Below are 22,893 nucleotides of genomic sequence, written 5' to 3'. Positions count from 1 at the left end.
ACTAGATGGGCTGTGGCCCTTTTTTGCCGTCATGTTCTGTGTTTCTATGCCACTGAACGAGAGTTTAGATTTGTGTGCCTTAGATGCAGCACATGCAATCTTGTGCATTTGTTCATTGTGGATATTCTGAAAACAAGAGTGACTTGAGAGCACCCCAGGACCAGTTTGTGAAGCACTGCTTTAGGGGAAGCTAAGGGCTCCTTTTATCAAGCCGCACTAGCGGGGTTAGCGCGTCGGACATTTCATCACACGCTAACCCCCGCGGCCGGCTAAAAAACTAACGCCTGCTCAATGCAGGCGTTAGCAGCTAGCGCGGCAGGCGGTTTAACGCGTGGTATTACACGCATTAAACCCCTACCGCAGCTTGATAAAAGAACCCCATAGTGTATTTTCAAGGAGTTGGATAACGACTAAACATACAGTGCAAAAGAAAAAGCATAGAGAGAGGTGCTTTGTTTAGAGAATGATGCAGGGAAAAAAATTGTCCTTATCCCTGTCCCTTCGAGCTGTCTGATCCCATCCACACAAGCCTTGAATAGTTATTGAAAAAAAGAAACAATATTCTGTACAACTGTCATTTTATAAATCACAAATACAGAAAATAGATCAACAAAACCCGTCTCCTCACCCGTCCCCCCCCCCCAAAAAAAAAAAAAAAATCAGGAAAACTGAATACTACATAGAAAATTCATCCTAACAGAATACCTCTGTTACACACACAGACCACAAATGCCAAATACATAATAGCTGACCAAAAATTATAAACATAACCGTACAGTGAAAGATTAGAGAAACTGGGCCTCTTCTCCCTCAAACAGAGGAGATTAAGAGGGGACATGATTGAAACATTCAAGGTACTGAAGGGAATAGACTTAGTAGATAAAGACAGGTTGTTCACCCTCTCCAAGGTAGGGAGAACGAGAGGGCACTCTCTAAAGTTGAAAGGGGATAGATTCCGTACAAACGTAAGGAAGTTCTTCTTCACCCAGAGTGGTAGAAAGCTGGAACGCTCTTCCGGAGGCTGTTATAGGGGAAAACACCCTCCAAGGATTCAAGACAAAGTTAGACAAGTTTCTGCTGAACAGGAACGTGCGCTGGTGGGGCTAGTCTCAGTTAGGGTGCTGGTCTTGGACCAGAGGGCCGCCGCGTGAGTGGACTGCTGGGCATGATGGACCACTGGTCTGACTCAGCAGTGGCAATTCTTATGTTCTTAAAATCCCAGGAAGCCACACCTTCCATGTAGTACAACACCAATTTGGGCTACAAAAACCCAAGGGAACGGTACAGTTTAGGGGGTGAAGAACTTATGTGCACAACAGAAGAGCGGGACTTGGGTGTGATTGTATGTGATGATCTTAAGGTGGCCAAACAGGTTGAAAAGGTGATGGCAAAAGCTAGAAGGATGCTAGGTTGCATAGGGAGAGGTATGGCCAGTAGGAAAAAGGAGGTTATTGATGCCCCTGTATAAGACTTTTTGGTGAGACCTCTTTTAGAATATGTACTTGCCTAGATTCTCTTAATCTATTTCTGCAAAAGGACCTTGGGAGATGTTATATTCTGTGCTGTGCTCGGAGAACGTCAAGGAGCAGAGCAAGTTTCAGCCTGCTCCTCTGCTCAGCTTTGCACTCTTTGCCACCCGCCTCTGTGATCCGTGCTGTTTATTGCGTGTGCCTCAGCCCTGCTCCAGGAGAAATCTGTCCATCAAGTGGGTTACCACAACGAAGGGGGTGGTGCCAGGGACGGCTGCTGGCCAATCAGTAGAGGTACTCTGTTCATCGCCATGGTAACGGGGTTGTTCCCAGGGAGGCTGTTTTACGCCAAAGGCAAGAGTAACAGCGTGCCGTCCGACAGCAAGTCCAGGGAAAAGTACAGTTTATTGCTGTGGGCGCGGGACCAGGGTGGGGGAAATGAGGGGTGCGGACTGCCTCTTTGCTTTGCAGCACCTCCAGGGCACTGGTAACTTCTCGGCTCCTGTGGCGACGTCTCGGAGCACAAAGTAACTTTACTGATGCGCCTTGGCTGGAGTGAAGGGGTAAGCCACACACATGCACGGCGGAGATCCCAGAGAGATACCCATCGGTACTCTAATTATCCTCGTTCTTGGGGTTTTGGGTTCAGCAATAGAAGTTTGAGCCCTGAGATTTAGGGGACAGAGCTTGCAATTTGGAGCAAGCCGGTGAAGCCGTTGTCTTGTGCTTCTGATGTTGTCCGCTTGCATATATCCCAGATCCAGAGTGAAACTGGGATAATGTCATTTTGGGGGGGAGGAGCCAGCAAGGTAAAAACCGCAAATAATCAAAGTCGCAAGTAATAAAACCGTGAATACGGAGGGAGAAGTATACAGAAAAGCTTAAAAATTTAATATAGTAAACCTAGCTTATGGAGTTAATCAATTAGAAAATATTAGATGTGAAAGAAAGTATTGTCAAATTTAGAAAACATTTGAAATCTTGGCTATTTTGCAGTAGTAGTATTTGTGTCTTTTTGATAGTACCCGCTGGTGTCTAGATGTGAAGAGATTTTTGTGATAGTACTTGGATTATGGCTGCCTCAGGAGAGGTATTCTTCTATGCTGCTCTTGCACTTGGAGCCGTTTTTGCAGCACTAAAAGAATACATCCTCTGAGACAACCATAATTGTCGAAACAAGAGGCCCTTGTTGGGAATGATTGTCTGTCTGAAAATGATAATTATGTCAGCCGGTGTTGTCCTCTTTTGAGATTTGAAAGTTTCTGGCTCCTGTATTTTTACTGCACACATCTGGAAGCTCTTCAACTTTAAGTGCTTTTTTTTTTTTTTTTTCCCCAAATCTGCTGACTTGTTATAAGAGATTACATTTTGAAATTGTACTATTAAAAATAGGAGTGTGTGGCACAGTGGTTGGAGCTACAGCCTCAGCACCCTGAGGTTGGGGGTTCAAACCCCGTGCTTATCCTTGTGATCCTGGGCAAGTCACTCAGTCCTCCATAGCCCCAGGTACATTAGATAGATTGTGAGCCCTCCAGGACAGAGAGGGAAAATGCTTGAGTACTTGATTGTAAAACCGCTTAGATAACCTTGATAGGCGGTATATAAAAACCTAATAAACTTGAAGTTAAATTTTTTGGACCTGTAATGGCAAGTAACTCTTTAGAAAGCTGCTTTGGTTTCTATTGAGGTCCTCTTTTCTTCACCTCTTTTTTTTTTTTTTTTTTCCTTCTTCTTCTTGGTGTGCAGTGGGTAGGTAGCTGCTTTAAGAAATTGTTTTTCAAAAGTATGAAAGCTGGGGGTTGTTTTTAAAAAAAAAAAAAAAAAAATTAAAAAAATACTAATCAAAATTTAAAAAATTAAGATTGACGTTGTAGTAGGAGCAGATATTTAAGTTTTTCAGAGTTTTTTTTTTCTCTTGGTTTATTCTGTTGGTATTTTTTTGTGATTGTGGGAGTTATGGTCCAGTTTTCAATTCAGTTCAGAATTAGTGAGCTGAAACTGAGTCAAACTTAAGAATTTTGTGTTATCATTTAAATCTTGGATTCAGAGCTGAAGGAAGCAGCAAGATTCAGTCACGTATTGAACAGCAGCAGCAGCTAATGCGAAATGCAAATAAGACTCCGAATAATGTCAAAACTTCTCCACCCAAAGAGAAATCTCCCGTTGCTCCAATGGATGACATTGAGAAAGGTGAGTTACAGTGAATTAAGTTGGAAACTATATCCATTTCTGAATGATTGATAAAATCAAATTAAAATATTTTCCTATCAACCAAGTATATTTTTCAAATCAATGATTGTACAAAGCAGATCTTCACACACCACAGAGTGAATTCTAGTGCAATGTGACTGTGCTCCTAAGTGCTAGGGTTATGCATCTGAACTCGCAAGCTGATTGCAGAATGCTGTCAATCATCTTTTTCAACTCCACCTCCTTCCCAGGGAGCTGCTCCTGCCCCTTCCAGTTTTCTATTTTGCAGGCAAGTTGCTCAGAAGTGTTTCTGCTCTGCGGTTTTATTATTTTTGGGCATTTTTTCTAAGTGTTCGGTTGGAGGCTCGGTGCCCAGAGGTTCTCACTTATTAGAACCTTTACCTGGGAGAAAACACAAACTCATGCTGTGGAAGTCTGCTGCTAGCAGGATCAGCCCCTTTGTATTTTTTGGAACTCGGGGACTGTCCCCTGCGTTCTGCATTAAGATCAGTCAGGATTTGGAGAATTCTCTGTCTCTGATGAGCTGAGAGGGAGAAAAAAAAAGGGGAAATACACGAGCATAGTGTCTAATTTAAGTCTGTGCTTGATAGCAGAAATGCAAGTAGCTTCAAGCTCTATAGAAGATTAGTGCAGTTTGCACACATTTTGGTATCTATTTTGAGCAGTTACTTAAATGTTATGTTGTTAATTGGTAATGCTTGTTACAGAGCAGAACAGAATTGTAGTGTTGGTGTTTTTTCCACGTTTCCCTCCTTCCGATTATGTCTTTCATTATAGTTTCAGAAACAAAAGAACTTGTGGAGAGTTGATGTCCAAGATGAAGACTTTTATTGAAACAAAATAGATAAAATCCACAAAAAATGTCAAGGGCCTGAACCGCTACAAACATTGGACTCAACACGGTCCGTATTTTGACACTAAGGTCTTCTTCAGGGGTCCCTATAGGTCCTGTATGCAGGCTTGTGGATTAAATAATAAAAGCGATAGCTCAGCCGCTTGTGAGATACTATTGAGTGCACAAGTTCTTTTGATTCTGGTTGAGTCCCCTTTTGTGGAGGGATCAGGGTCAACTTTCTTATATCAAGAGACTTTCATTATAGTTTTACTTGATTGTTTTTATACAAACTGAGGGGATAGGAACAGCTCCCTGGGAAGGAGGCAGAGTTGTATTCTGCAAGCAACTTGTGAGTTCAGATGCATAACCCTAGACACATCTACAAGAGAGAAGATTATCGAGCTAAGAACCTAATCTTTCTATGGTGGCACAGACGTTTCAGGTCAGTAGCAGTTATGAGCCATCAGCATTTCAGAATATGTGTGCATTTATCACCTCAGATGCAATATAACTTGAGAAACCCATTTGATGTGTGATGGCTATCTGATCAGTATAGATCAGGGGTCTGCAACCTTTAAGACATAAAGAGCCACTTGGACCCGTTTTCGAAAAGAAAAAAAAAACTTGGAGCCGCAAAACCATTATAAAACAAATCTAACACTGCATATATTGTTTCTTATCTTAATGCTATATACAGGATCACTAAATTGAAAATAAAATCATTTTTCCTACCTTTGCTATTTGGTGATTTCATGAGTCTCTGGTTGCACTTTCTTCTTCTGACTGTGCATCCAATCTTTCTTCCTTTCTTTCAGCCTCCTGTATGTTTCCTCTCCTCCAGACCTCATTCTCTCCCCCAACTTTTTCTTTCTGTCTCCCTGTTCCCCCTTCTTTCTGTCTCCGTGCCGTCCCCCAAGCCACTCGGTTTGCTGCCACCGCAATCGGGGAACAGCCCCCAAGCCACCGCCGTCCCAAGCTTTCCCTGCAGAAGTGTTGCGCTGACCAGCATTCCTGCTCCCTGACGTCAATTCTGACGTAGGAGAGGAAGTTCCGGGCCAACAAGGCATTTCTCCTCATTCCATCCAGCCTGAGCCCCATCTCTCCTTGATCCAGCATTTCCCTTCTGTGTCTGTCAGAATTACCATTCCACCTATTTTCCAGCATCACCCTTCTTTGTGTCCATCTCACCTATATCCCTATCTCACCACTTTTTCAGAATCTTCATTTGTCTCTGTCCTTATCTTTACGCCATGTTCACCATTTGCCCTTTCAATGTCTTTATCTCCCCCCACACACTTTTTCAGCATTACTTCTATGTCTCTATTTCACCTCCTCTTCATGTCCCCTCTGTATCTCTATCCTTATTCAGTAGGTCCTGCTTACCCTTTCTCTTCTTTGTGTCACTATCTCCATTTTCAGCTTTCCCCCCCTTTTCCTTTGTTACTGCACCCTGTAGCTAGAATCTTTCCACCCTCCCTCCACTCCGGCCCAGCCCAGTATGAAATATTTCCTTTTGTTTCCTCCCCTCTCTCTTTCTCTCTCTCTTCTGTTCCCTCACCCACGAGTCCTGCATCTGGCCCTTTCCCTTCTACCTGCACTTGGCCAAACCCCCCTGCTCCGCGGCTCTCTTAAGCAACTCGTCAGCAGCGGTGATCAAGACAAGCTGCCGACATCGAGGCCTTCCCTCTACGAGTCCCGCCTTTGTGGAAAAAGGAAGTTGAAACAAGCGGGACTCACAGAGGGTAGGCCCCGACGTCAGAAGCTTGTGTCGATCGCTGCTGCTGAGTTGCCGAAGAGAGCCGCGGAGCAGGGGATGTGGCCGGAAGCAGGTAGAAGGGAGAGGGAGATAGGAAGGCTGTAGATCTCCGGAGCATGACACCGACCCTGGCCAGGATGATTTCTTTTTCAGGCGTGCACCTTACAAGTCCAGCGTCGCGGCGGGAAATAGCCATGCTGTGCAGTGAGCTCAGCACTACACAGATGAAAGCCTTGCTTGCTGATTGGTCCGGCGGCACGGCGGGGCGGGGCCGCCGGACCAATCAGCAAGCAAGGCTTTCATCTGTGTATGTGCTGAGCTCACTGCTCAGCATGGCTATTTCCCGCCGCGACGCCGGACTTGTAAGCTGCATGCCTGCGTGACACACTACCGGAGCCGCAGCAAAGGTGGAAAAGAGCCGCATGCGGCTCTGGAGCCGCAGGTTGCCGACCCCCGGTATAGATCATATTTCAACATTTTTTTATTTAAAAAAAATATATAATATTGTATTTCAAATTTTTTTTTATCTGTGATTAATTAAACTATTAGACCAATATCAAAAGCAAGTAGAGATATACAGTAGAGAATGACACGGTGACAAAATTCATCACCGTTCTGTCCCCGCGGATAACTGCAGTAAACCATCTTCATGTCATTCTTTAAGGAGAGAAGGAAGAATTGGAGTATGAATGGCCACAACCACTGACCCTCAAGCTTTGCTTTGAAGAATGCTGGTGTAGAAGGACTGAAGCTGAAATAGACACTAAAAAATGACATGGGATTATTTCCCGCGGGGACGGGAACGGTGATGAATTTTGTCACCGTGTCATTCTCTAATATACAGTGTCCCCACAGCCCTCACTCCAATATCTCTCCCTTTATCCTCCCCCCTCCCGGGTCCAACATTGTACACACTCCTCTCCCCAACCTCTTCTATACCTTCCAAGTTGCATAGAGAACAGCAGTAGTGCAGCAAAGTAAATATGTTTCCTGCTCCAGAGACCCCCCCTCTCTGACCCGTTCTGCCCTGAAGAAAACTGCGTCAGATGGGGCCTCTGGAGCAGGCATCAGACAGTGTATAGGAGCAATTGCACTGCCACTTCTCTCTAAGCAATTTAAAAGATATGAGGAAGTGCCGGGTAGGGGTGATTTTTGTTTTATTAGCTGTGAAGAATTTGCTTAATTGTGGCAAATAGCACAGTAATGACTTGTGTGCAAAAAAATTGGTCATGATACCTTTTCCTCTACAGTGTTTTGAACATTTTAGATTTAGAAATATTTTGTAATTCACTGTGAAAGTGAGGCGCCTCTGGTTAGTGCTAAAGAGGTTGAAGGATGTCGAGGTGGTAAAATGTAAGAGGCAACTTCTGGGGAGATGGAAGGATTAAGGGTGTATGTTAAGGGACAAATGATACAAGAATGAGAGAAGGGGAAACAAGTAGTGTGAAAGGGGAGGAGTGCTGTGGGGGAAACAGGGATGTTGAGATGGAAGGAAGGAAATGGGGAAAAGGGAGGGAAGAGATGTGATAGGTTAAAGGTTGCAGCAGAATGAGGAAGTCAGGAGAATGAAAGCCTAGGAATGAAAATCAGAGGGGAGAGAGCTGGAAGAGGGAAGATACGTATAAGTATAGGTAAGAAAAATGAAGGAAATCTCCGGACGGAGAGGACAGAGTGATAGGCTCAGGAGTAATATAAAAAAATACTTCTTCACAAAAATGGTGGTAGATGCGTAGAATAGTAGATGCGTAGAATAGTCTCCTGATGGAGGTGGTAGAGATGAAGACCGTATCTGAATTCAGGATAGCACGGGACAGGCATGTGGGATCTCTTAGGGAGAGGAGGAGATAGTGGAAGTTTGCCATCATGTTTCTATGTTTGATTAAAAAAAAAAAGGAAAGAAAAGGTGGTGATAAAAATGAGTAGACTATGAGTGTTTCTCAACTTGGTCCTGGAGTAACCCCTTGCATTCATTTTTTCAGGATATCTACAATGAATATGCATACATTGCCTCAATTATATGCAAATTTCTTTCATGCATATTCATTGTGGATATCCTGAAAAACTGGCAAGGTGGTACTCCAGGACTGAATTGAGAAACACTAGACTATGAGAATGGAAGAGGAAAAACATGAAATAGATTCAGACATAATAGGACGAAAGTTGTAATTTAAAGCAACATTTTATAACTTACTGGAATTTTTTTTTTTATTTTGGTGAGGAGTTGCCTAGTGGTAGAGCTGAAGCCTCAGCACCTTGAGGTTGTGGGATCAAATCCTTATGATGTTGAGCAAATCACTTAATCCTCCACTGCCCCAGGCACAAAATAAGTACCTGAATATATGTAAGCTGCTTTCAACGTGTAACTACAAAAAAGCAGTATATAAGCCCCATTCCATATGTTTGCACACCAGAGAATTACCCCAGAGTTTTGCAGTTCTGCTCCACAATCTACGTTCCTTTCATCTAGCTGCCCCCTTTGCTTGGAATAAATTACCCAGTTTGTCCGTCAATCCCCTTTCCCTTCCTTGTTTAAAAGCAGACTGAAAACCCATCTTTTTGATATAGCTTTCAATCTTTAACCCTACTCCACGCCCTCCAACCCAGTCAGCTGATTAACCGTTCCCCTTAACTGTATCCATGACATCCTGTTTGTCTGTCTTGGCTGTTTAGATTGTAAGCTCTTTCGAGCAGGGACTGTATTCTTTGATTCTGTACAGTGCTATGTACGTCTAATAGCGCTATGGAAATAATTCATAGTAATCTGAAGAGTTTCAGTCTTTGGGAAGCAGAGCTGAGCTTGTGATGTCATAATGCCTCATTTCACCAATAAAAGCCAACCTCATCAGTGATGTCACAATGGCTCGATTGTCCTGTACTCCCCTCTGCCCTCCAACCCAGCTTTCAATCTTTAACCCTACTCCATGCCCTCCAACCCAGTCAGCTGATTAACCGTTTCCCTTACCTGTATCCATGACATCCTGTTTGTCTGTCTTGTTTGTTTAGATTGTAAGCTCTTTCAAGCAGGGACTGTTTTCTTACTCTTTGTGACTCTGTGCAGCGCTGTGTGCTTCTGGTAGCGCTATAGAAATAATTAGCAGTAGTAGTATAGCTGTAAGAAACTGAGCTTTGCATACTAAGTAATGCATAAGGTGTTGGAAAATCCCACTCCAAAGTGCATAGATACAATGCTAAGAATTCCTCTATTCCAATTTAGAGTAGTGGGTTACAAGATAATATTGCCAGAAAGGACCACAAGACCTCTGTGTTTTAAACTAAATTGTTTACATTTTGATAGCTTTTACTCTTGCACTGAGGGTACATCTATCAAAATTTAAACAATTTAGTTTAAGACACAGAGGCCTTGCAGCCCTTTCTGGCAATACTATCTTGTAACCCACCACTCTAAATTGGAATCGGGGGATTTTTAGCATTGTATCAAGTTATTACCGTCTGGGACTTTCCTGTTGGTCCAAAGTGCATAGCAACAGGCTTCATGTAAAAAGTTTAACATACAGAAAAGAGATCTAGCTACTGAAGTTTCTTGTACAGTGATCATTTACACTTATGACTCTAAAATATTTTTGCTACAGTAAAAAAAATAAATTAACTCCTGACTATAGTGAATCCTAATTATCTCCCTCTTGCTTCTTGATGCACGTTTTAAACAGCTGGGTTTTTAAAGATGCTGCTGTCATGAGGGTGGAGTTCATATCTGCTTGGCACATTCCGTGTGCAATGTATAGATTAGTTCTTAAAGTATGGGTAGTTGTATTGCAAATTTCTGTGGTAACAAATGTGAAAATGTTATGCCGTAATTTTGATGTCGGTGTAAATTTTCAGTTCTTAAGACCTTTCTTTTTTTTTTTTTTAAGTTTTTATATAAACTGTTACTAAATTAATTTAAACTTTGCAGAGTTTTGGCTAGATCTGTGATGTGGAGAGGCATTTTCAATATGATGTTTAAATCCAATTTTGGACATTTTGGGGAAAAACGTCCAACAATCCAGGAGATAACTTGGCCATTTTCAAACCAGAAAAAGTCTATTTGTTTCAAATATGGCCATTTCCTAAATGTGTTTGTCCTCTTCGTCTATCTTTTTAAACCATTTTCGGGGGAAAAAAAAAGTCCAAATGAAAACCACACAAAACACGGCCATTAGGATGCAGGAGGGGGGCCCTTATTCTTAACAAACTGGCCCCAGACATCCTATCAGAGCAATAATGGGGGGGGGGGGCACTACAGTGAACTTCAAATAAAAAGTACCAGGTACACAACTTACCATAACCCCCTTACATTGTATAGTGAGCTCTGAAACTTGCCCAAAATCTACTGTACTCAATTGTACACTACAAAAGGTTTTAAACATAGAAACATGATGGCAGATAAAGGTCAAATGGCCCATCCATTTTGGGTGGGTTTTGGAGAGCTCTCGCTTTCTACCACAAGTGTTGTAGTTAAGAGTGGTATATGGACTGGAGTCCACTACTCCAGAGCCCTGCTTGCAGCTCTAGGACTGACTGAAGCTGGCTTGTATGGTTTCATTCACATCTTTGAGGGTTAGAGGATCTGTGACTTCTGGGGGAGTAAGGGAAGCCATGTTATCTGGTCAGTTTGGGTACCTTTTTTGGCACTTATTGATTATTGAAACAGGTCTAGCCTCAAATGTTCAAAGTTTTGCCCTAGACATTTTCTGCAATGTTCCATTATTGCAGAAAAATGTCCAAATCATAGGTCCGCCCTAGTCCTGTTCAAAACATGCTTCCAATATACCTCCTTGAGATTTACATAGAAACATAGAAATAGACGGCAGATAAGGGCCACGGCCCATCAAGTCTGCCCACTCCAGTGATCCTTGCTATCTATCTTTGCGGATAGATCCCACATGTCTATCCCATCTGGCCTTAAAATCCGCCACACTGGTGGCCTCAATAACCCGAAGTGGAAGACTATTCCAGCGATCAACCACCCTTTCAGTGAAGAAGAACTTCCTAGTGTCACTGTGCAGTTTCCCGCCCCTGATTTTCCACGAATGCCCCCTTGTTGCCGCGGGACCCTTGAAGAAGAAGATGTCTTCTTCCACCTTGATGCGGCCCGTGAGATATTTGAATGTCTCGATCATATCTCCCCTCTCTCGACGCTCCTCGAGTGAGTAGAGCTGCAAATTCCCCAACCGCTCCTCGTACGGGAGCTCCCTGAGTCCCGAGACCATCCTGGTGGCCATCCTCTGGACCGACTCCAGTCTCCGCACATCCTTGCGGTAATGCGGCCTCCAGAATTGCACACAGTACTCCAGGTGCGGTCTCACCATGGATCTATACAGTGGCATAATGACTTCAGGTTTACGGCTGATGAAACTCCTGCGTATGCAACCTATGATTTGCCTTGCTTTGGATGAAGCTTGCTCCACTTGGTTTGCTGACTTCATGTCTTCCCTGACAATCACTCCCAAGTCTCTTTCTGCTACAGTTCTTGTCAGGATCTCGCCATTTAGGGTGTAGATCTTGCATGGATTCTGGCTTCCCAGGTGCATGACTTTGCATTTTTTGGCATTGAAACTGAGTTGCCAGGACCTAGACCAGTGCTCCAGCAGAAGTAAGTCATGCACCATATCGTCTGCCATTGCTTTTTTGTCTGTTGTGCTTTTGCTCACTACATTGCACAGTTTGGCATCATCGGCAAACAATGTTATTTTACCTCGAAGCCCTTCTGTCAGGTCTCTTATATAGATGTTGAACAAGATCGGGCCCAGGACGGAGCCCTGTGGCACTCCACTTATCACCTCCGACATCTCGGAGGGAGTGCCATTCACCATCACCCTCTGAAGCCTACCTCCAAGCCAGTTCCCAACCCATTTGGTTAAAGTGTCGCCCAAACCTAAAGAACTCATCTTGTTCAGCAACCTGCGGTGTGGCACGCTATCAAATGCTTTGCTGAAATCCAGGTAGACGATGTCCAGGGACTCACCAACATCCAGCTTCCTCGTCACCCAGTCAAAGAAGCCGATCAGGTTGGATTGGCACGATCTTCCCTTAGTAAATCCATGTTGGCGGGGATCCCGCAGATTCTCCTCGTCCATGATCCTATCCATTTGGTGTTTGATTAGGGTTTCCATTAGTTTGCTCACTATTGAAGTGAGACTCACTGGTCTGTAGTTTGCCATCTCCACCCTGGAGCCTTTCTTGTGTAGTGGAATGACGTTAGCCGTCTTCCAGTCCATCGGGACGTTACCTGTACTAAGGGAGACAAACAGCATAGGAAACTTGTGTAAAAATTGTTTGAAAAATGACAATTTGGATATTTTGCAAACAAAACATCCAAATAACACTTTATGCCAGTTTTTGATCATTTTTCTCATGAAAATGAGCCCTAAAGCCACAGTGCTTCAGGTAATGTGTGCTTTGTTTTCTTTATCCTGTGTACATTATGAGCCAGGCTTCTGGTGCCCCCCAACACCCCCCCACCACACCCCCCCCACACTCCCCCACACACCCACACACCCCCACACACATACCCCACACACACACACACACCTTGGGCATGGGTTTTCTGAATTTACTTTGCAAAATTGGAACACTTTGCTAATGGAGATTTGGATTTCCTATCATGTAATTAAAAAATACTGCTTTGTCACATTCTGATTTTCCCTGTTTCTTGCCCTTTCCCCATGAGACTCATTAGAATGCTTTTTATGTTTCATTTATATATTTTGATATTGTCACTTTTTGCTCATTTTTAACCTGCAAAAAAAATTATTTCCTTCAAAGGCAAATCAACAAATGTATTTAGTCCAATAAAATAATCTTCTTAATCTTCTTTTTTAATGTAATTTCTATTACCATGTTTCCCCATGTATAGGCCACCCCCCTGTATAGGCTGCAGGAAATGCCGATTTAGGTTTTAAAACTCTTAGATAAGCCACCCTATGTTACTAGCCGAGGCTTATGTAAGTGTTTTAAAACCTGGGGTGGCCTATACATCTCTCTCCCCCAGTAAATACCTTCACCGGCTGCCTCCTGCCTCGTCGCAGCCAGTGGTGCAGGGCAATAACATTCTTATCAGCATCCAGCCGGTAATGCGCTGCTTCCTCAATGCCTGTGTCAGTACTCCCGAGAACTGGCGCAGACATTGAGGAAGCAGCGCGGGACCGGCTGGATGCTGAAAAGATCGCTCATGCCTTGCACCGCTGGCCACGACAGGGCAGGAGACAACTGCAGGTACAGGAGACTCCACGGCTGATCTTCCAATGGGGCAGCTTATCTACGATGTCTTTAGATAGGCCATCCCATATAAGGAAGCCACTGCAGGAGATTATAAAACCCATGTATAGGCTGTGGCTTATACATGGGGAAATACGGTACTTTTAAAAGTAAATTAACATGGTAACCCCACTGTTTTATCCTAATTTACCTTTGCATGCCACCTGGAAGGTGAGAGACCATTGTGGGGGAGAACTGGGGGATGGGGAAATGTTCCTGAAACAATGACATGCTCTGAAATTAGGTTAAAGTTGGATTGAAACATAATGGTGATTTACTTATTTTATCATCTGGACAAGTAATCCAGCTAATTCCTATATTGTGGGAGGGAGAAGCTTGGTTATTAGAACATTGGAAGCCCAGTACAAATCTTCTGCTGCTGGAGAAAATTACTTAACTCATTACCTCGGGTACAAACTTAGGGGTCCTTTTTAAAAATCTGTGGCAAGCACCAGTGTGTGCTTATTAAAGCAAAACATGGCATATTGAGGAACATGCTGAGACATCCTGCAGTAACTTTGCCATATGTATATGCTATCCACACACTAAAAACTTTATTTAATGCAGAGGGTGTGAGCATGTTCTGCGTAATTGGCTAGTGCAGCTATATTGCTGCGCACTGATTAGCACATAGGCCTTTAACGCCTGCATAGTGGATAGCGGTAAGGGCTTATGCGGAGAGAATGACACTGGAAAAAATTTGTCTCCGTCTCCTCCCTGTCCTTGTCCCTGCAAACCATCTGATCCCATCCGCACAAGCCTCAAATAGTTATAATTTTATATTGAACTTATTTTTATTAAAAGTATAAAACAAACAATATTCTGTACAATTGTCATTTTATAAACACAAATTATACAACTCCTGTCTCCCCTCCACTAGCGAGAAAACTGAATAAGCCAAATTATTACAGAATGCTACACAGAAAAATCATGCTAACAGAATACCGCAATCACACATGACAGAAATAGTGTTAGGAGAGTGCAATTAGGGCATCTACCCTCGGTCAGAGAGAACCTTAATCCAGCTGGAAGCTAAAGCAGCATAGCCTAGGCTTTGCAGTCCCCAGTTATGTCTAACATCAGCTCCAGCAGGATATGTATTTCAAATCCGATATATTCTAATCATAAAATAGAAAATCCATTTTTTTTCTACATTTTGTTGTCTGATCATTTTATTCTTCACATCACATTGGTCTCAGGCTCTGATTTCTGTTTCTGTGTGTCTACTCTTAACTCACTTACCAGGGTATCCTGACCATTTGACATGTCTTATTTCTCCATACTCACCATTCATCTTCCATCTCTGTATATTTTTCCCCCCATGTTCAGCAAGCAACTCCCTTCTTTGTCTCCTATACTTCACTTTCTAGTATTTCCTCTGTGCCTATCTCCCTGCAACAGCCTTCTACCCTCGACTCTCCTGATGGCTGGTGACAAACCCCCAACAAACCTGCGACTCTCCTGGCTGGGTCAGCCCCATTGTGCTTCCCAGGACAGGCCTACCATCCTGTTAGATGCTTCCTGCACACAGGGCTGCTCTGACCGGAACCTTGCCGCCGAGCATCGTAACAGGTTGGTAGGCCCGTCCTGGGAAGCGCGATAGGGCTGACCAAGCCAGGAGAGTCACAGATTTGTTGGGGGAGGGGGGTGTTAGCCATCGGGTGGGGGTGAGGGTGGTTAGACTCGCAAGAGGGAGGGAGGGCTGCTGGACTCATGAGGGGGTGTGGTTGCTGGACCAGCGAAGGGGTGAGGGGGCTGCTGGACACTTGTTTGCACCAAGGAGGGCTGCTGACCAGGAGGGGTGGGAAGGAAGCGGGGGCAACTCACGGCAGATACTTGAGTATGGGGACAAGGCCATTCACCACCCTGTATAGCGGTGAATGGCCTTGTCCCCGCAGTAAAGGTAACCAGTCCCCCCCTGTTCCTGTGGGTAACAGTCACCGTGTCATTCTCTACTTATGTGCTAACTCGGTGGTTCCCAAATCTGTCCTGGGGGCTCCCCAGCCAGTCAGGTTTTCAGGGTATCCACAATGAATATTCATGAGAGACATCTGCATGCAAATCTCTCCCAGGAATATTCATTGTGGATATCCTGAAAACCTGACTGGCTGGGGAGCTCCCAGGACAGGTTTGAGAACCACTGTGCTAACTTGTTTTAATGGTCTTATCGTACTGATGGCAAAATTAGTATATAGCTATTAATACCAAAAATAGGAATTTCAGCCATTTTACTCCAGCGGTAAAAAGTGGCCTCAGCACAGTGGAATGACCCATGTAAGGGCACGTTAAGGCCTCTTTTTACACTGTTTGGTAAGAGGGTTGTAAGCCTTCCCAGGGACAAGACTGACCTACTACTAATAATACTATTAATTATTTCTATAGCGCTATCAGATGCACGCAGCGCTGCACAGAGTCACAAAGAGTAAGAAAACAGTCCCTTCCCGAAAGAGCTTACAATCTAAACAGCCAAGACAGACAAACAGGATATCATAGATACAGTTAAGGGGAACGAATGATCAGCTGGCTGGATTGGAGGGCAGAGGAGTAGGGTTAAGGATTGAAGGCTATATCAAAAAGGGTTTTCAGTCTGCTTTTAAACAAGGAAAGGGGCTTGATGGACAAACTCGGGTAATTGGGGGAAGCCACTGCTTGCCCTTGGAACGGTAACATGGAATGTTGCCACTATTTGGGATTCTACATGGAATCTTGCTAACTATTTAGGTTTTTGCCGGTTACACTTATGACCACTGTGGAAACAGGAATACTGGGCTAGATGGACCATTGGTCTAACCCACTATGGCTGTTCTTATGAAAAGGAACAAATTCAGGTACATTAGGTAACTCAACTTGAGCTATTACTGAAAGGTATGAGCTAAATCCAAATAGAGAGAACATATCTACTCGTGGATATGCCTTAAGGAGGCACTGCAGATGGAGATAATTAAATTCACTATTGATAGCTTAAGCCTATCTTGTCTATGACTTTTTTTTATATAGTGGACTACATTTGTTGGATGAATGAATGTTGTTTGAATTTAATGAATATAACTTATGGGCAGACTGGATCGTTCAGGTCTTTATCTGCTGTCATTTAGTATATGTTAGTGTTTTTATGGTCATGAATCATATGGGTTAAGGTACATTTTGCTTAATTGCATAAAGCTGCAGTCTCTAAGTTCATTGTACAGTGTGTGTATGTTTTCCAAAATAAAAAAAAAATAATTTGTCACTTTGGAGCTCCTAGAAGAAAACAGATGATGAATTGTTTACAGGAATGGAAGGAGTCTGGCTATTGCACAATGGTGGCATCTGGTCCCCACAATTGAAGTGCATGAATGTCTGTTTCCTGGTATACTGTCTGGCCTCTGGCCAAAGACTTAAAATTGCAATGGTTAAGTTATATTAGGATGTAGGGTTTGAGTTTACAAAATATAGGTTGTGGCAAATGAAGATTTGTGGTGCTGTAGACCCATAGAAATTGATTTCAGTTGATCTAGAAGGCTAGAGGAACACAAACTGTGGGGACAGAGCCCCCCTCCCTCCCCCCCCAAAAAACATATAAAACACAACCAAGATGAGAGAACTGAAGAAAGGAAGCTCCTTTTATACTGGTTTAGTAAAGCCTGAAGTCAGCAAATTTCTGTAAGTGCTCCAATACTAATAGATAAAGGTCTTTTGCTAGTTTTATAATCTGATTGTCAACTACAGTTCTACAAACGGCTGGCAAGCAAGGCTAAGAGAGATCATCAGTTCATCAGATTTAACCAGGAACATGGACCAAAGTCTTTACAAGCGAGCATTCGTGCTCTGACTGGCAGCTGAGATGCAAATAACTGGCCATGTCCACAGAGCAGTGTGCAATTTGAGGTGTTTTCCAGACATCCAAGTTTGGATTGTAAGCCATACGGGACAAGAGAATACTGAACTTTTTCATCTGGACTGTCAAGCCCTTTGCATATCTTGGTGCACAGCCCCATTTTAGATTGAACATAGAAACTGAAATTGAGACATCCGGGTTGCGACATGTCATGTTTTGGTACTATTTAAGAAAAAGATTTGCCAGCCTGGACCCTTTTCTAAAATGTAGGCAGGATTGTCGAGTAAGCAGTCATTTTATTACTGCACATATCTAAAACATCAATGGAGGTATACAGGTCTCAAATGTTTTATTTTTAATTTTAAAATTGTAATTTTATTTTAAAATTGTAATTTAAATATTTTCTTTTATGTATGTACATCGCTTTGAAGCAAGATTAAGCGATTAATCAAAAATTTTAATAAACTTGAAACTTAAACTTGATCTCAGAATGAAGTATAGAGCCCATAATAACTTGGCATAATTGATAGGGGAAAACCCTGGGGATTGACTGCCGCTAATCTTTCTTGTAGAGTGCTGTCCAAAAGGAGCATATCCACAAAACCTGTACTTATCTGAGGGCAACTGTAAAATCTCGACTTTGATTATGATAGTGATTAGAAGTGCATTCCCTTTCTGAAATGGAGAAACGAGTGTATTTTTGCATCGCAAACAAACCAGCTTCCTTGTCATAGATGCGGGGGCCCTGAGGAGTGCACGGGCGATGCTATGGCAAAATATATGCAGGCCTTTTCAGAGACTTTTCTATCTCTTAAATTTGTTTTATTTTTAATTTTTTTTATCTTTTTTTCATTATTTCTATTTTCTGTTTCTTTGATTTTTGATCTTAGAAATGCATTATATGTTATTACGTATTTTCAGTTTATCAGGTACTTTAGCTAGATTGTGAGCCTTCGGGACAGGTAGGGTTGTTTTTCTCAAGTACCTAATTTCATTTTAGTTTGACACTTTGTAAACCGCTTAGGTCAGTAAAATGCAGGAGCGGTAGGTCAAATCTTAAATCAACATAAACATAATCTAGATTTATATGTGTAAGTCTCGGCTTTCAAAGTTTATTCAGTATACAGGTGTAAAATGCTGGTATTTTATATTTGTAAGTTTCCAATAAAGGTTCTAAAATAAGCCATTATCTGAACAAAGAACTTTGGCTATGTCTCTCTCATTTGATAACTTGTTTTCACTCTCTTAGGCCTTGTTTGCTTGCTTTTGCAAATAAATGTAACTTCATCTTTTAGTTTTCAAATACAACAAATGAGTAATACAGGGGCTGCTGCATAGCTAATACTGTACAACAGAATACAGTGGTATCTTAGTTTACGAGCATAATTCATTCCAGAAGCATGCTCGTAAACCAAAATACTCCTATATCAAAGAGAGTTTCCCCATAGGAACTAAGGGAAACTCGCTTGATACATTCCCACCCACCCCCCACCCCCCGAGGCCAGCAGCACTGCTCTACCCCCCCCCCCCAGAACCAGCATTGCTCCCCCCGAAGGCCCCCCCGTGTGATCCGCACCCCTCCCCCCTTGTGTCGCACCCCCCCCCCCGCCGTGATCTGAAATCCCCCAGACTTACCTGAACACGCTGCTTTACCCCCATCTGGCCACCGGCACCAACGCACAGGACATGCCGGTGCCCAAAGATCTGCGTCCTCTTCTTTGCTGGGCCTTGAGCATCTGTGCATGCTCAAGGCCTGCGAGTTCACGCTCTCTCCGAGATTCTTGGAGATCTCTGAGAATCTCGGAGACAGCGTGAACTCGCAGGCCTTGAGCATGCGTAGATGCTCAAGGCCTAGCAAAGAGCACTGGCATGTCCTGTGCGTTGGTGCCGGTGGCCAGATAGGGGGTAAGCAGCATGTTCGGGTGGGTCTGGGGGATTTCAGATCGTGGGGGGAGGGGTGTGTGCGACGCGAGCGGGGGGATGCCAGATCGTGGGGGGGGAGGGTGCCGAATCGCGGGGGGCACCGCTCACAAATCAAGGCAAGTTCGGTTTCCGAGGCACCGATTTTGCGAATGTTTTGCTCATCTTGCAAAACACTCGTAAACTGGTGTACTCGTAAACCGAGGTACCACTGTACTTTGCCACCTTTTTATTTATTTATTCAGTTTTCTATACCGTTCTCCCAAGGGAGCTCAGAACAGTTTACATTAATTTATTCAAGTATTCAAGCATTTTCACTGTCCTGGTGGGTTCACAATCTATCTAATGTACCTGGGGCAATGGGGGATTAAGTGACTTGGCCAGGGTCACAAGGAGCAACATGGGTTTGAACCCACAACCCCAGGGTGCTGAGGCTGTAGCTTTAACCACTGCGAAACACACTCCCCTCTCCAGACAAGCCTGTTAGACATAACAAAAGCAGTAGTTTTAAGCATTGAAAGCATTAGAACCCATTTGCCCTTCAACGTACACATACCCAGCAAATCTAAAGGCATTCCTTTTTTTTTTCCTTTGTCCAGAACTAATGGCAGAAGCTAATCTAATAAATCAAATGAGTAGCTCAGACAGTTCTTCAGAGTCCAAAAGCTCATCGTCTTCAAGCAGCGACAGTTCCAGTGATTCTGAAGATGAGGGTAACAAATCCTCACATTCTCTCTCTGTGTCTACACATAATTTGCAAGCACAACGCTCTACCCCAGTCCAAAGATGTCAGGACATTGATGGCCAAATGATGAATACACTCCGTAAGTACATACTTCGGTTTAAAAAAAAAATGGAATGGGGTTTCTGGAACGAGCTTAGTTAATAGCATATTGTCAACAACCAACATTTTTTTGCAATGGATTTTGCTTCAGGTCGTATACATAAATTGTGATGGTCAGCATAAGACCATAGTAGTGTTTGGAAGTCTTGATGTCACAGCAGTGATAAGTTAAATACTCTTAATCCACATTTTGTAAAAATATAAGCGTTTCTCACATAATTATTTTATTTTGGACATAGACTTGCTTCAAATGATCATTTATACCTACAGTTTTGTTTAAATTTTTTCTGGTAGGTTTCTTGGTGTACAATGATATGTTTGTAAGGCCTAAGAGGACAATCAGCTCTAATGATCTGTAGTCCTGTATACGTGCACACTTTTTTTTTTTTTCATTTGAAATCTAGCATTAAAGTTTTTTTAATTTGATGTTTATTGGGTCAAATGCTTGAGTCTAGAATTTTCTTGCTTTTCTCCCATATACTGTACCTTGTTTAACTGGTTGCAGTGGTGGTGCTGGGCTACTAAACTCCTATAGGTTTCAGTTCCTTCATCCACTTCAGTCTTGCTCCTTTTCTTCCTTTTGATGTCTACTCCATTTCCTCTCTGAGCAGCTATTTACTGACTTCTGCTAAATCCCCTTCTTCCTTTATATCAATGGCATACCAAGGGCAGGGGGGGCAGTCCGCTTCAAGTGCAGGGAGCATCTGCGGTCTGCCTGTTCACGGCCATCGGCTCCGCTAGCCCCTGTTCCCTCTTATGTCAACTTCCAGTTCTGGAGCGGGAGACCAGCAGAGCCAACAGCTTTGTGCAGGCAGCCCACAACCCTGTGACCGATCCACGCACCTTCCTACTACCTGGAGGAGATGGATGCTCCACCCCAGGTTCCTGCCCCGCCAGCTATGCTACTGCTTTTTTACTTAATTTTACTCTTGGTTTTCCTTCCTTCTTGAATCATCTTCCCATTCTCTTTCTTAGGGACTTTGATATGAATATTAATGATCCTCCTGAATCTTATACCTCACACCCACCTCATTTTGACTTAACAGCTATGCTGTACCACCCCACTTGCCAGCATGGTCACTACTTCAGTCTTGTACTTCTTTCACCTGCTCTGTCACAATTTTTTCAACCTGTTTTGTCCAGCCCTCTTATGCAACTTCCTGGTCCTCTATTAAGTAAATGGGGACATCAGTTTTCAGACTCCTCACTTGCTGACGATCTGCTTTGCAAGAACAAGGTGCATGTAATTCTTGCTATGTACTTGTACAAGACACACTCTAAGCCAGTGTTCTTCAACCACCGGTCCATGGACCGGTGCCGGTTCACAGAAATTTTCTGCCGGTCCACAGGGCCAGCACGTGCATCAGGCCCAAAACAGTGTTCTTCAACCGCCGGTCCACAGTATGATCGATGCAGCATTATCTTCGAGCCAGCTCCCTCTCCCTCACTGATTCAGTGCACAAAGCCATGGACAGTGGCTCCTATGGGCATCCTGTGCCTGAACCGGAAGCCTTCTTTCTGACGTTGCAACGTCAGAGGGAAAGCTTCCAGATGAGGCACGGGACGCGCAAGGAGCTGCTGCCCGCAGCTTTGTGCACTGCATCAGTGAGGAAGAGGGAGCCGGCCTGAAGATAATGCCAGGGGCCAGAAGGTAAGGTATAGCATGGAGGGAGACAACAAAGATAGGGGGAAATGATTTTATTTTTGAATTTAGTGATTGAATTATGTCAATTTTGAGAATTTACATCTGCTGTCAGTGTGCTTTGTGTAGTTTAATTTTGTGGTTAACCATTATGTTCTGGTAATAAGATTATATTGTGTATCTGTGAAAAATGAATGGAAAAAATACTGTTACAATTAGTACTATTATGGGGGCGGGGTCTGGGGTGGAGATTGGGTAGAGATGGGCGGGATCTGGCCCACGACTTAGCCCAGTGTTCTTCAACCGCTGGTCCACGGACCAATGCCATTCCACAGAATAATTCTTTTATTCCTGCCGGTCCATAGGTGTAAAAAGGTTGAAAAACACTGCTCTTAAGCCTTTCTCACTGCATGTAGAGGAATATTTACAAAGGATTTCTGTGAGGAAGTTTGTTTACCTGCAGAAATTCCATTTGTCCCCTTAGTGGCTTGTGATGTAAATCTGTGATCTTGGCCTTTTCTAAATCTGAATCTTTCCAATAAAAGTTTGAGCAGTCTGCAATGAATCCAGAAGGAACAGGGGGAAACTGCTGGATGGATATTTTGTAGGGTACTTGAAAGGAAAGAATAGCCTCACAAGACATGTTACTACTTCTAATCATTTCTATAGCACCACTAGACATACACAACGCTGTACACATTATATGCAGGTACTTTCTGTCTCCTAAGTTTTGTACTTGTGGCAGTGGAGGGTTAATTGACTTGCCGAGGGTCACAAGGAACTGCAGTTGGAATCAAAACCAGTTTCTGAGGATCTCAGCTTATTACATTAACCGTTAGGCTTCTCCATTCCACATTTTGGTGTAATAATACAGTAAACCTAGTTATTAGAATAAATTAGTAGATTGTTGTACTATAACCTGAGATGGCACAATCCCATTTTTTTTAATGCAGACAGTGAGACAAGTGCATTGTCTCATAAGTGTTATTGTGTTTTTAGCTGGTAGGCTCCATTTCTCTTTGAAGAATGTTCATTTTCTCTGGATATTTGGCTCCCAAACCTGTCTTAGACTCCTGCCAGTTAGGTTTTCAGGTATATCTGCAATGAATAACCATGAGATGGGAATACATATGCAGCACTTT

General features: G+C 43.3%; 1 protein-coding gene across 1 annotated transcript in view; it reads left to right on the top strand.

Annotated features, from left to right (window-relative positions):
• The window catches only part of EAF2 (ELL associated factor 2), a 76,915-nt gene that overhangs the window by 39,578 nt on the left and 14,444 nt on the right, over positions 1-22,893 (top strand). The window contains exons 4-5 of the mRNA XM_033944846.1: positions 3,517-3,659; positions 19,865-20,089. Of these exons, the coding sequence (XP_033800737.1) occupies positions 3,517-3,659; positions 19,865-20,089 (368 nt within the window). The remainder of the gene's footprint in view (positions 1-3,516; positions 3,660-19,864; positions 20,090-22,893) is intronic.

Source organism: Geotrypetes seraphini, chromosome 5, assembly GCF_902459505.1.
Source record: "Geotrypetes seraphini chromosome 5, aGeoSer1.1, whole genome shotgun sequence".
In the NCBI taxonomy this organism is placed as follows: Eukaryota; Metazoa; Chordata; class Amphibia; order Gymnophiona; family Dermophiidae; genus Geotrypetes; species Geotrypetes seraphini.
This window is presented reverse-complemented; position numbering and strand designations above follow the sequence as displayed.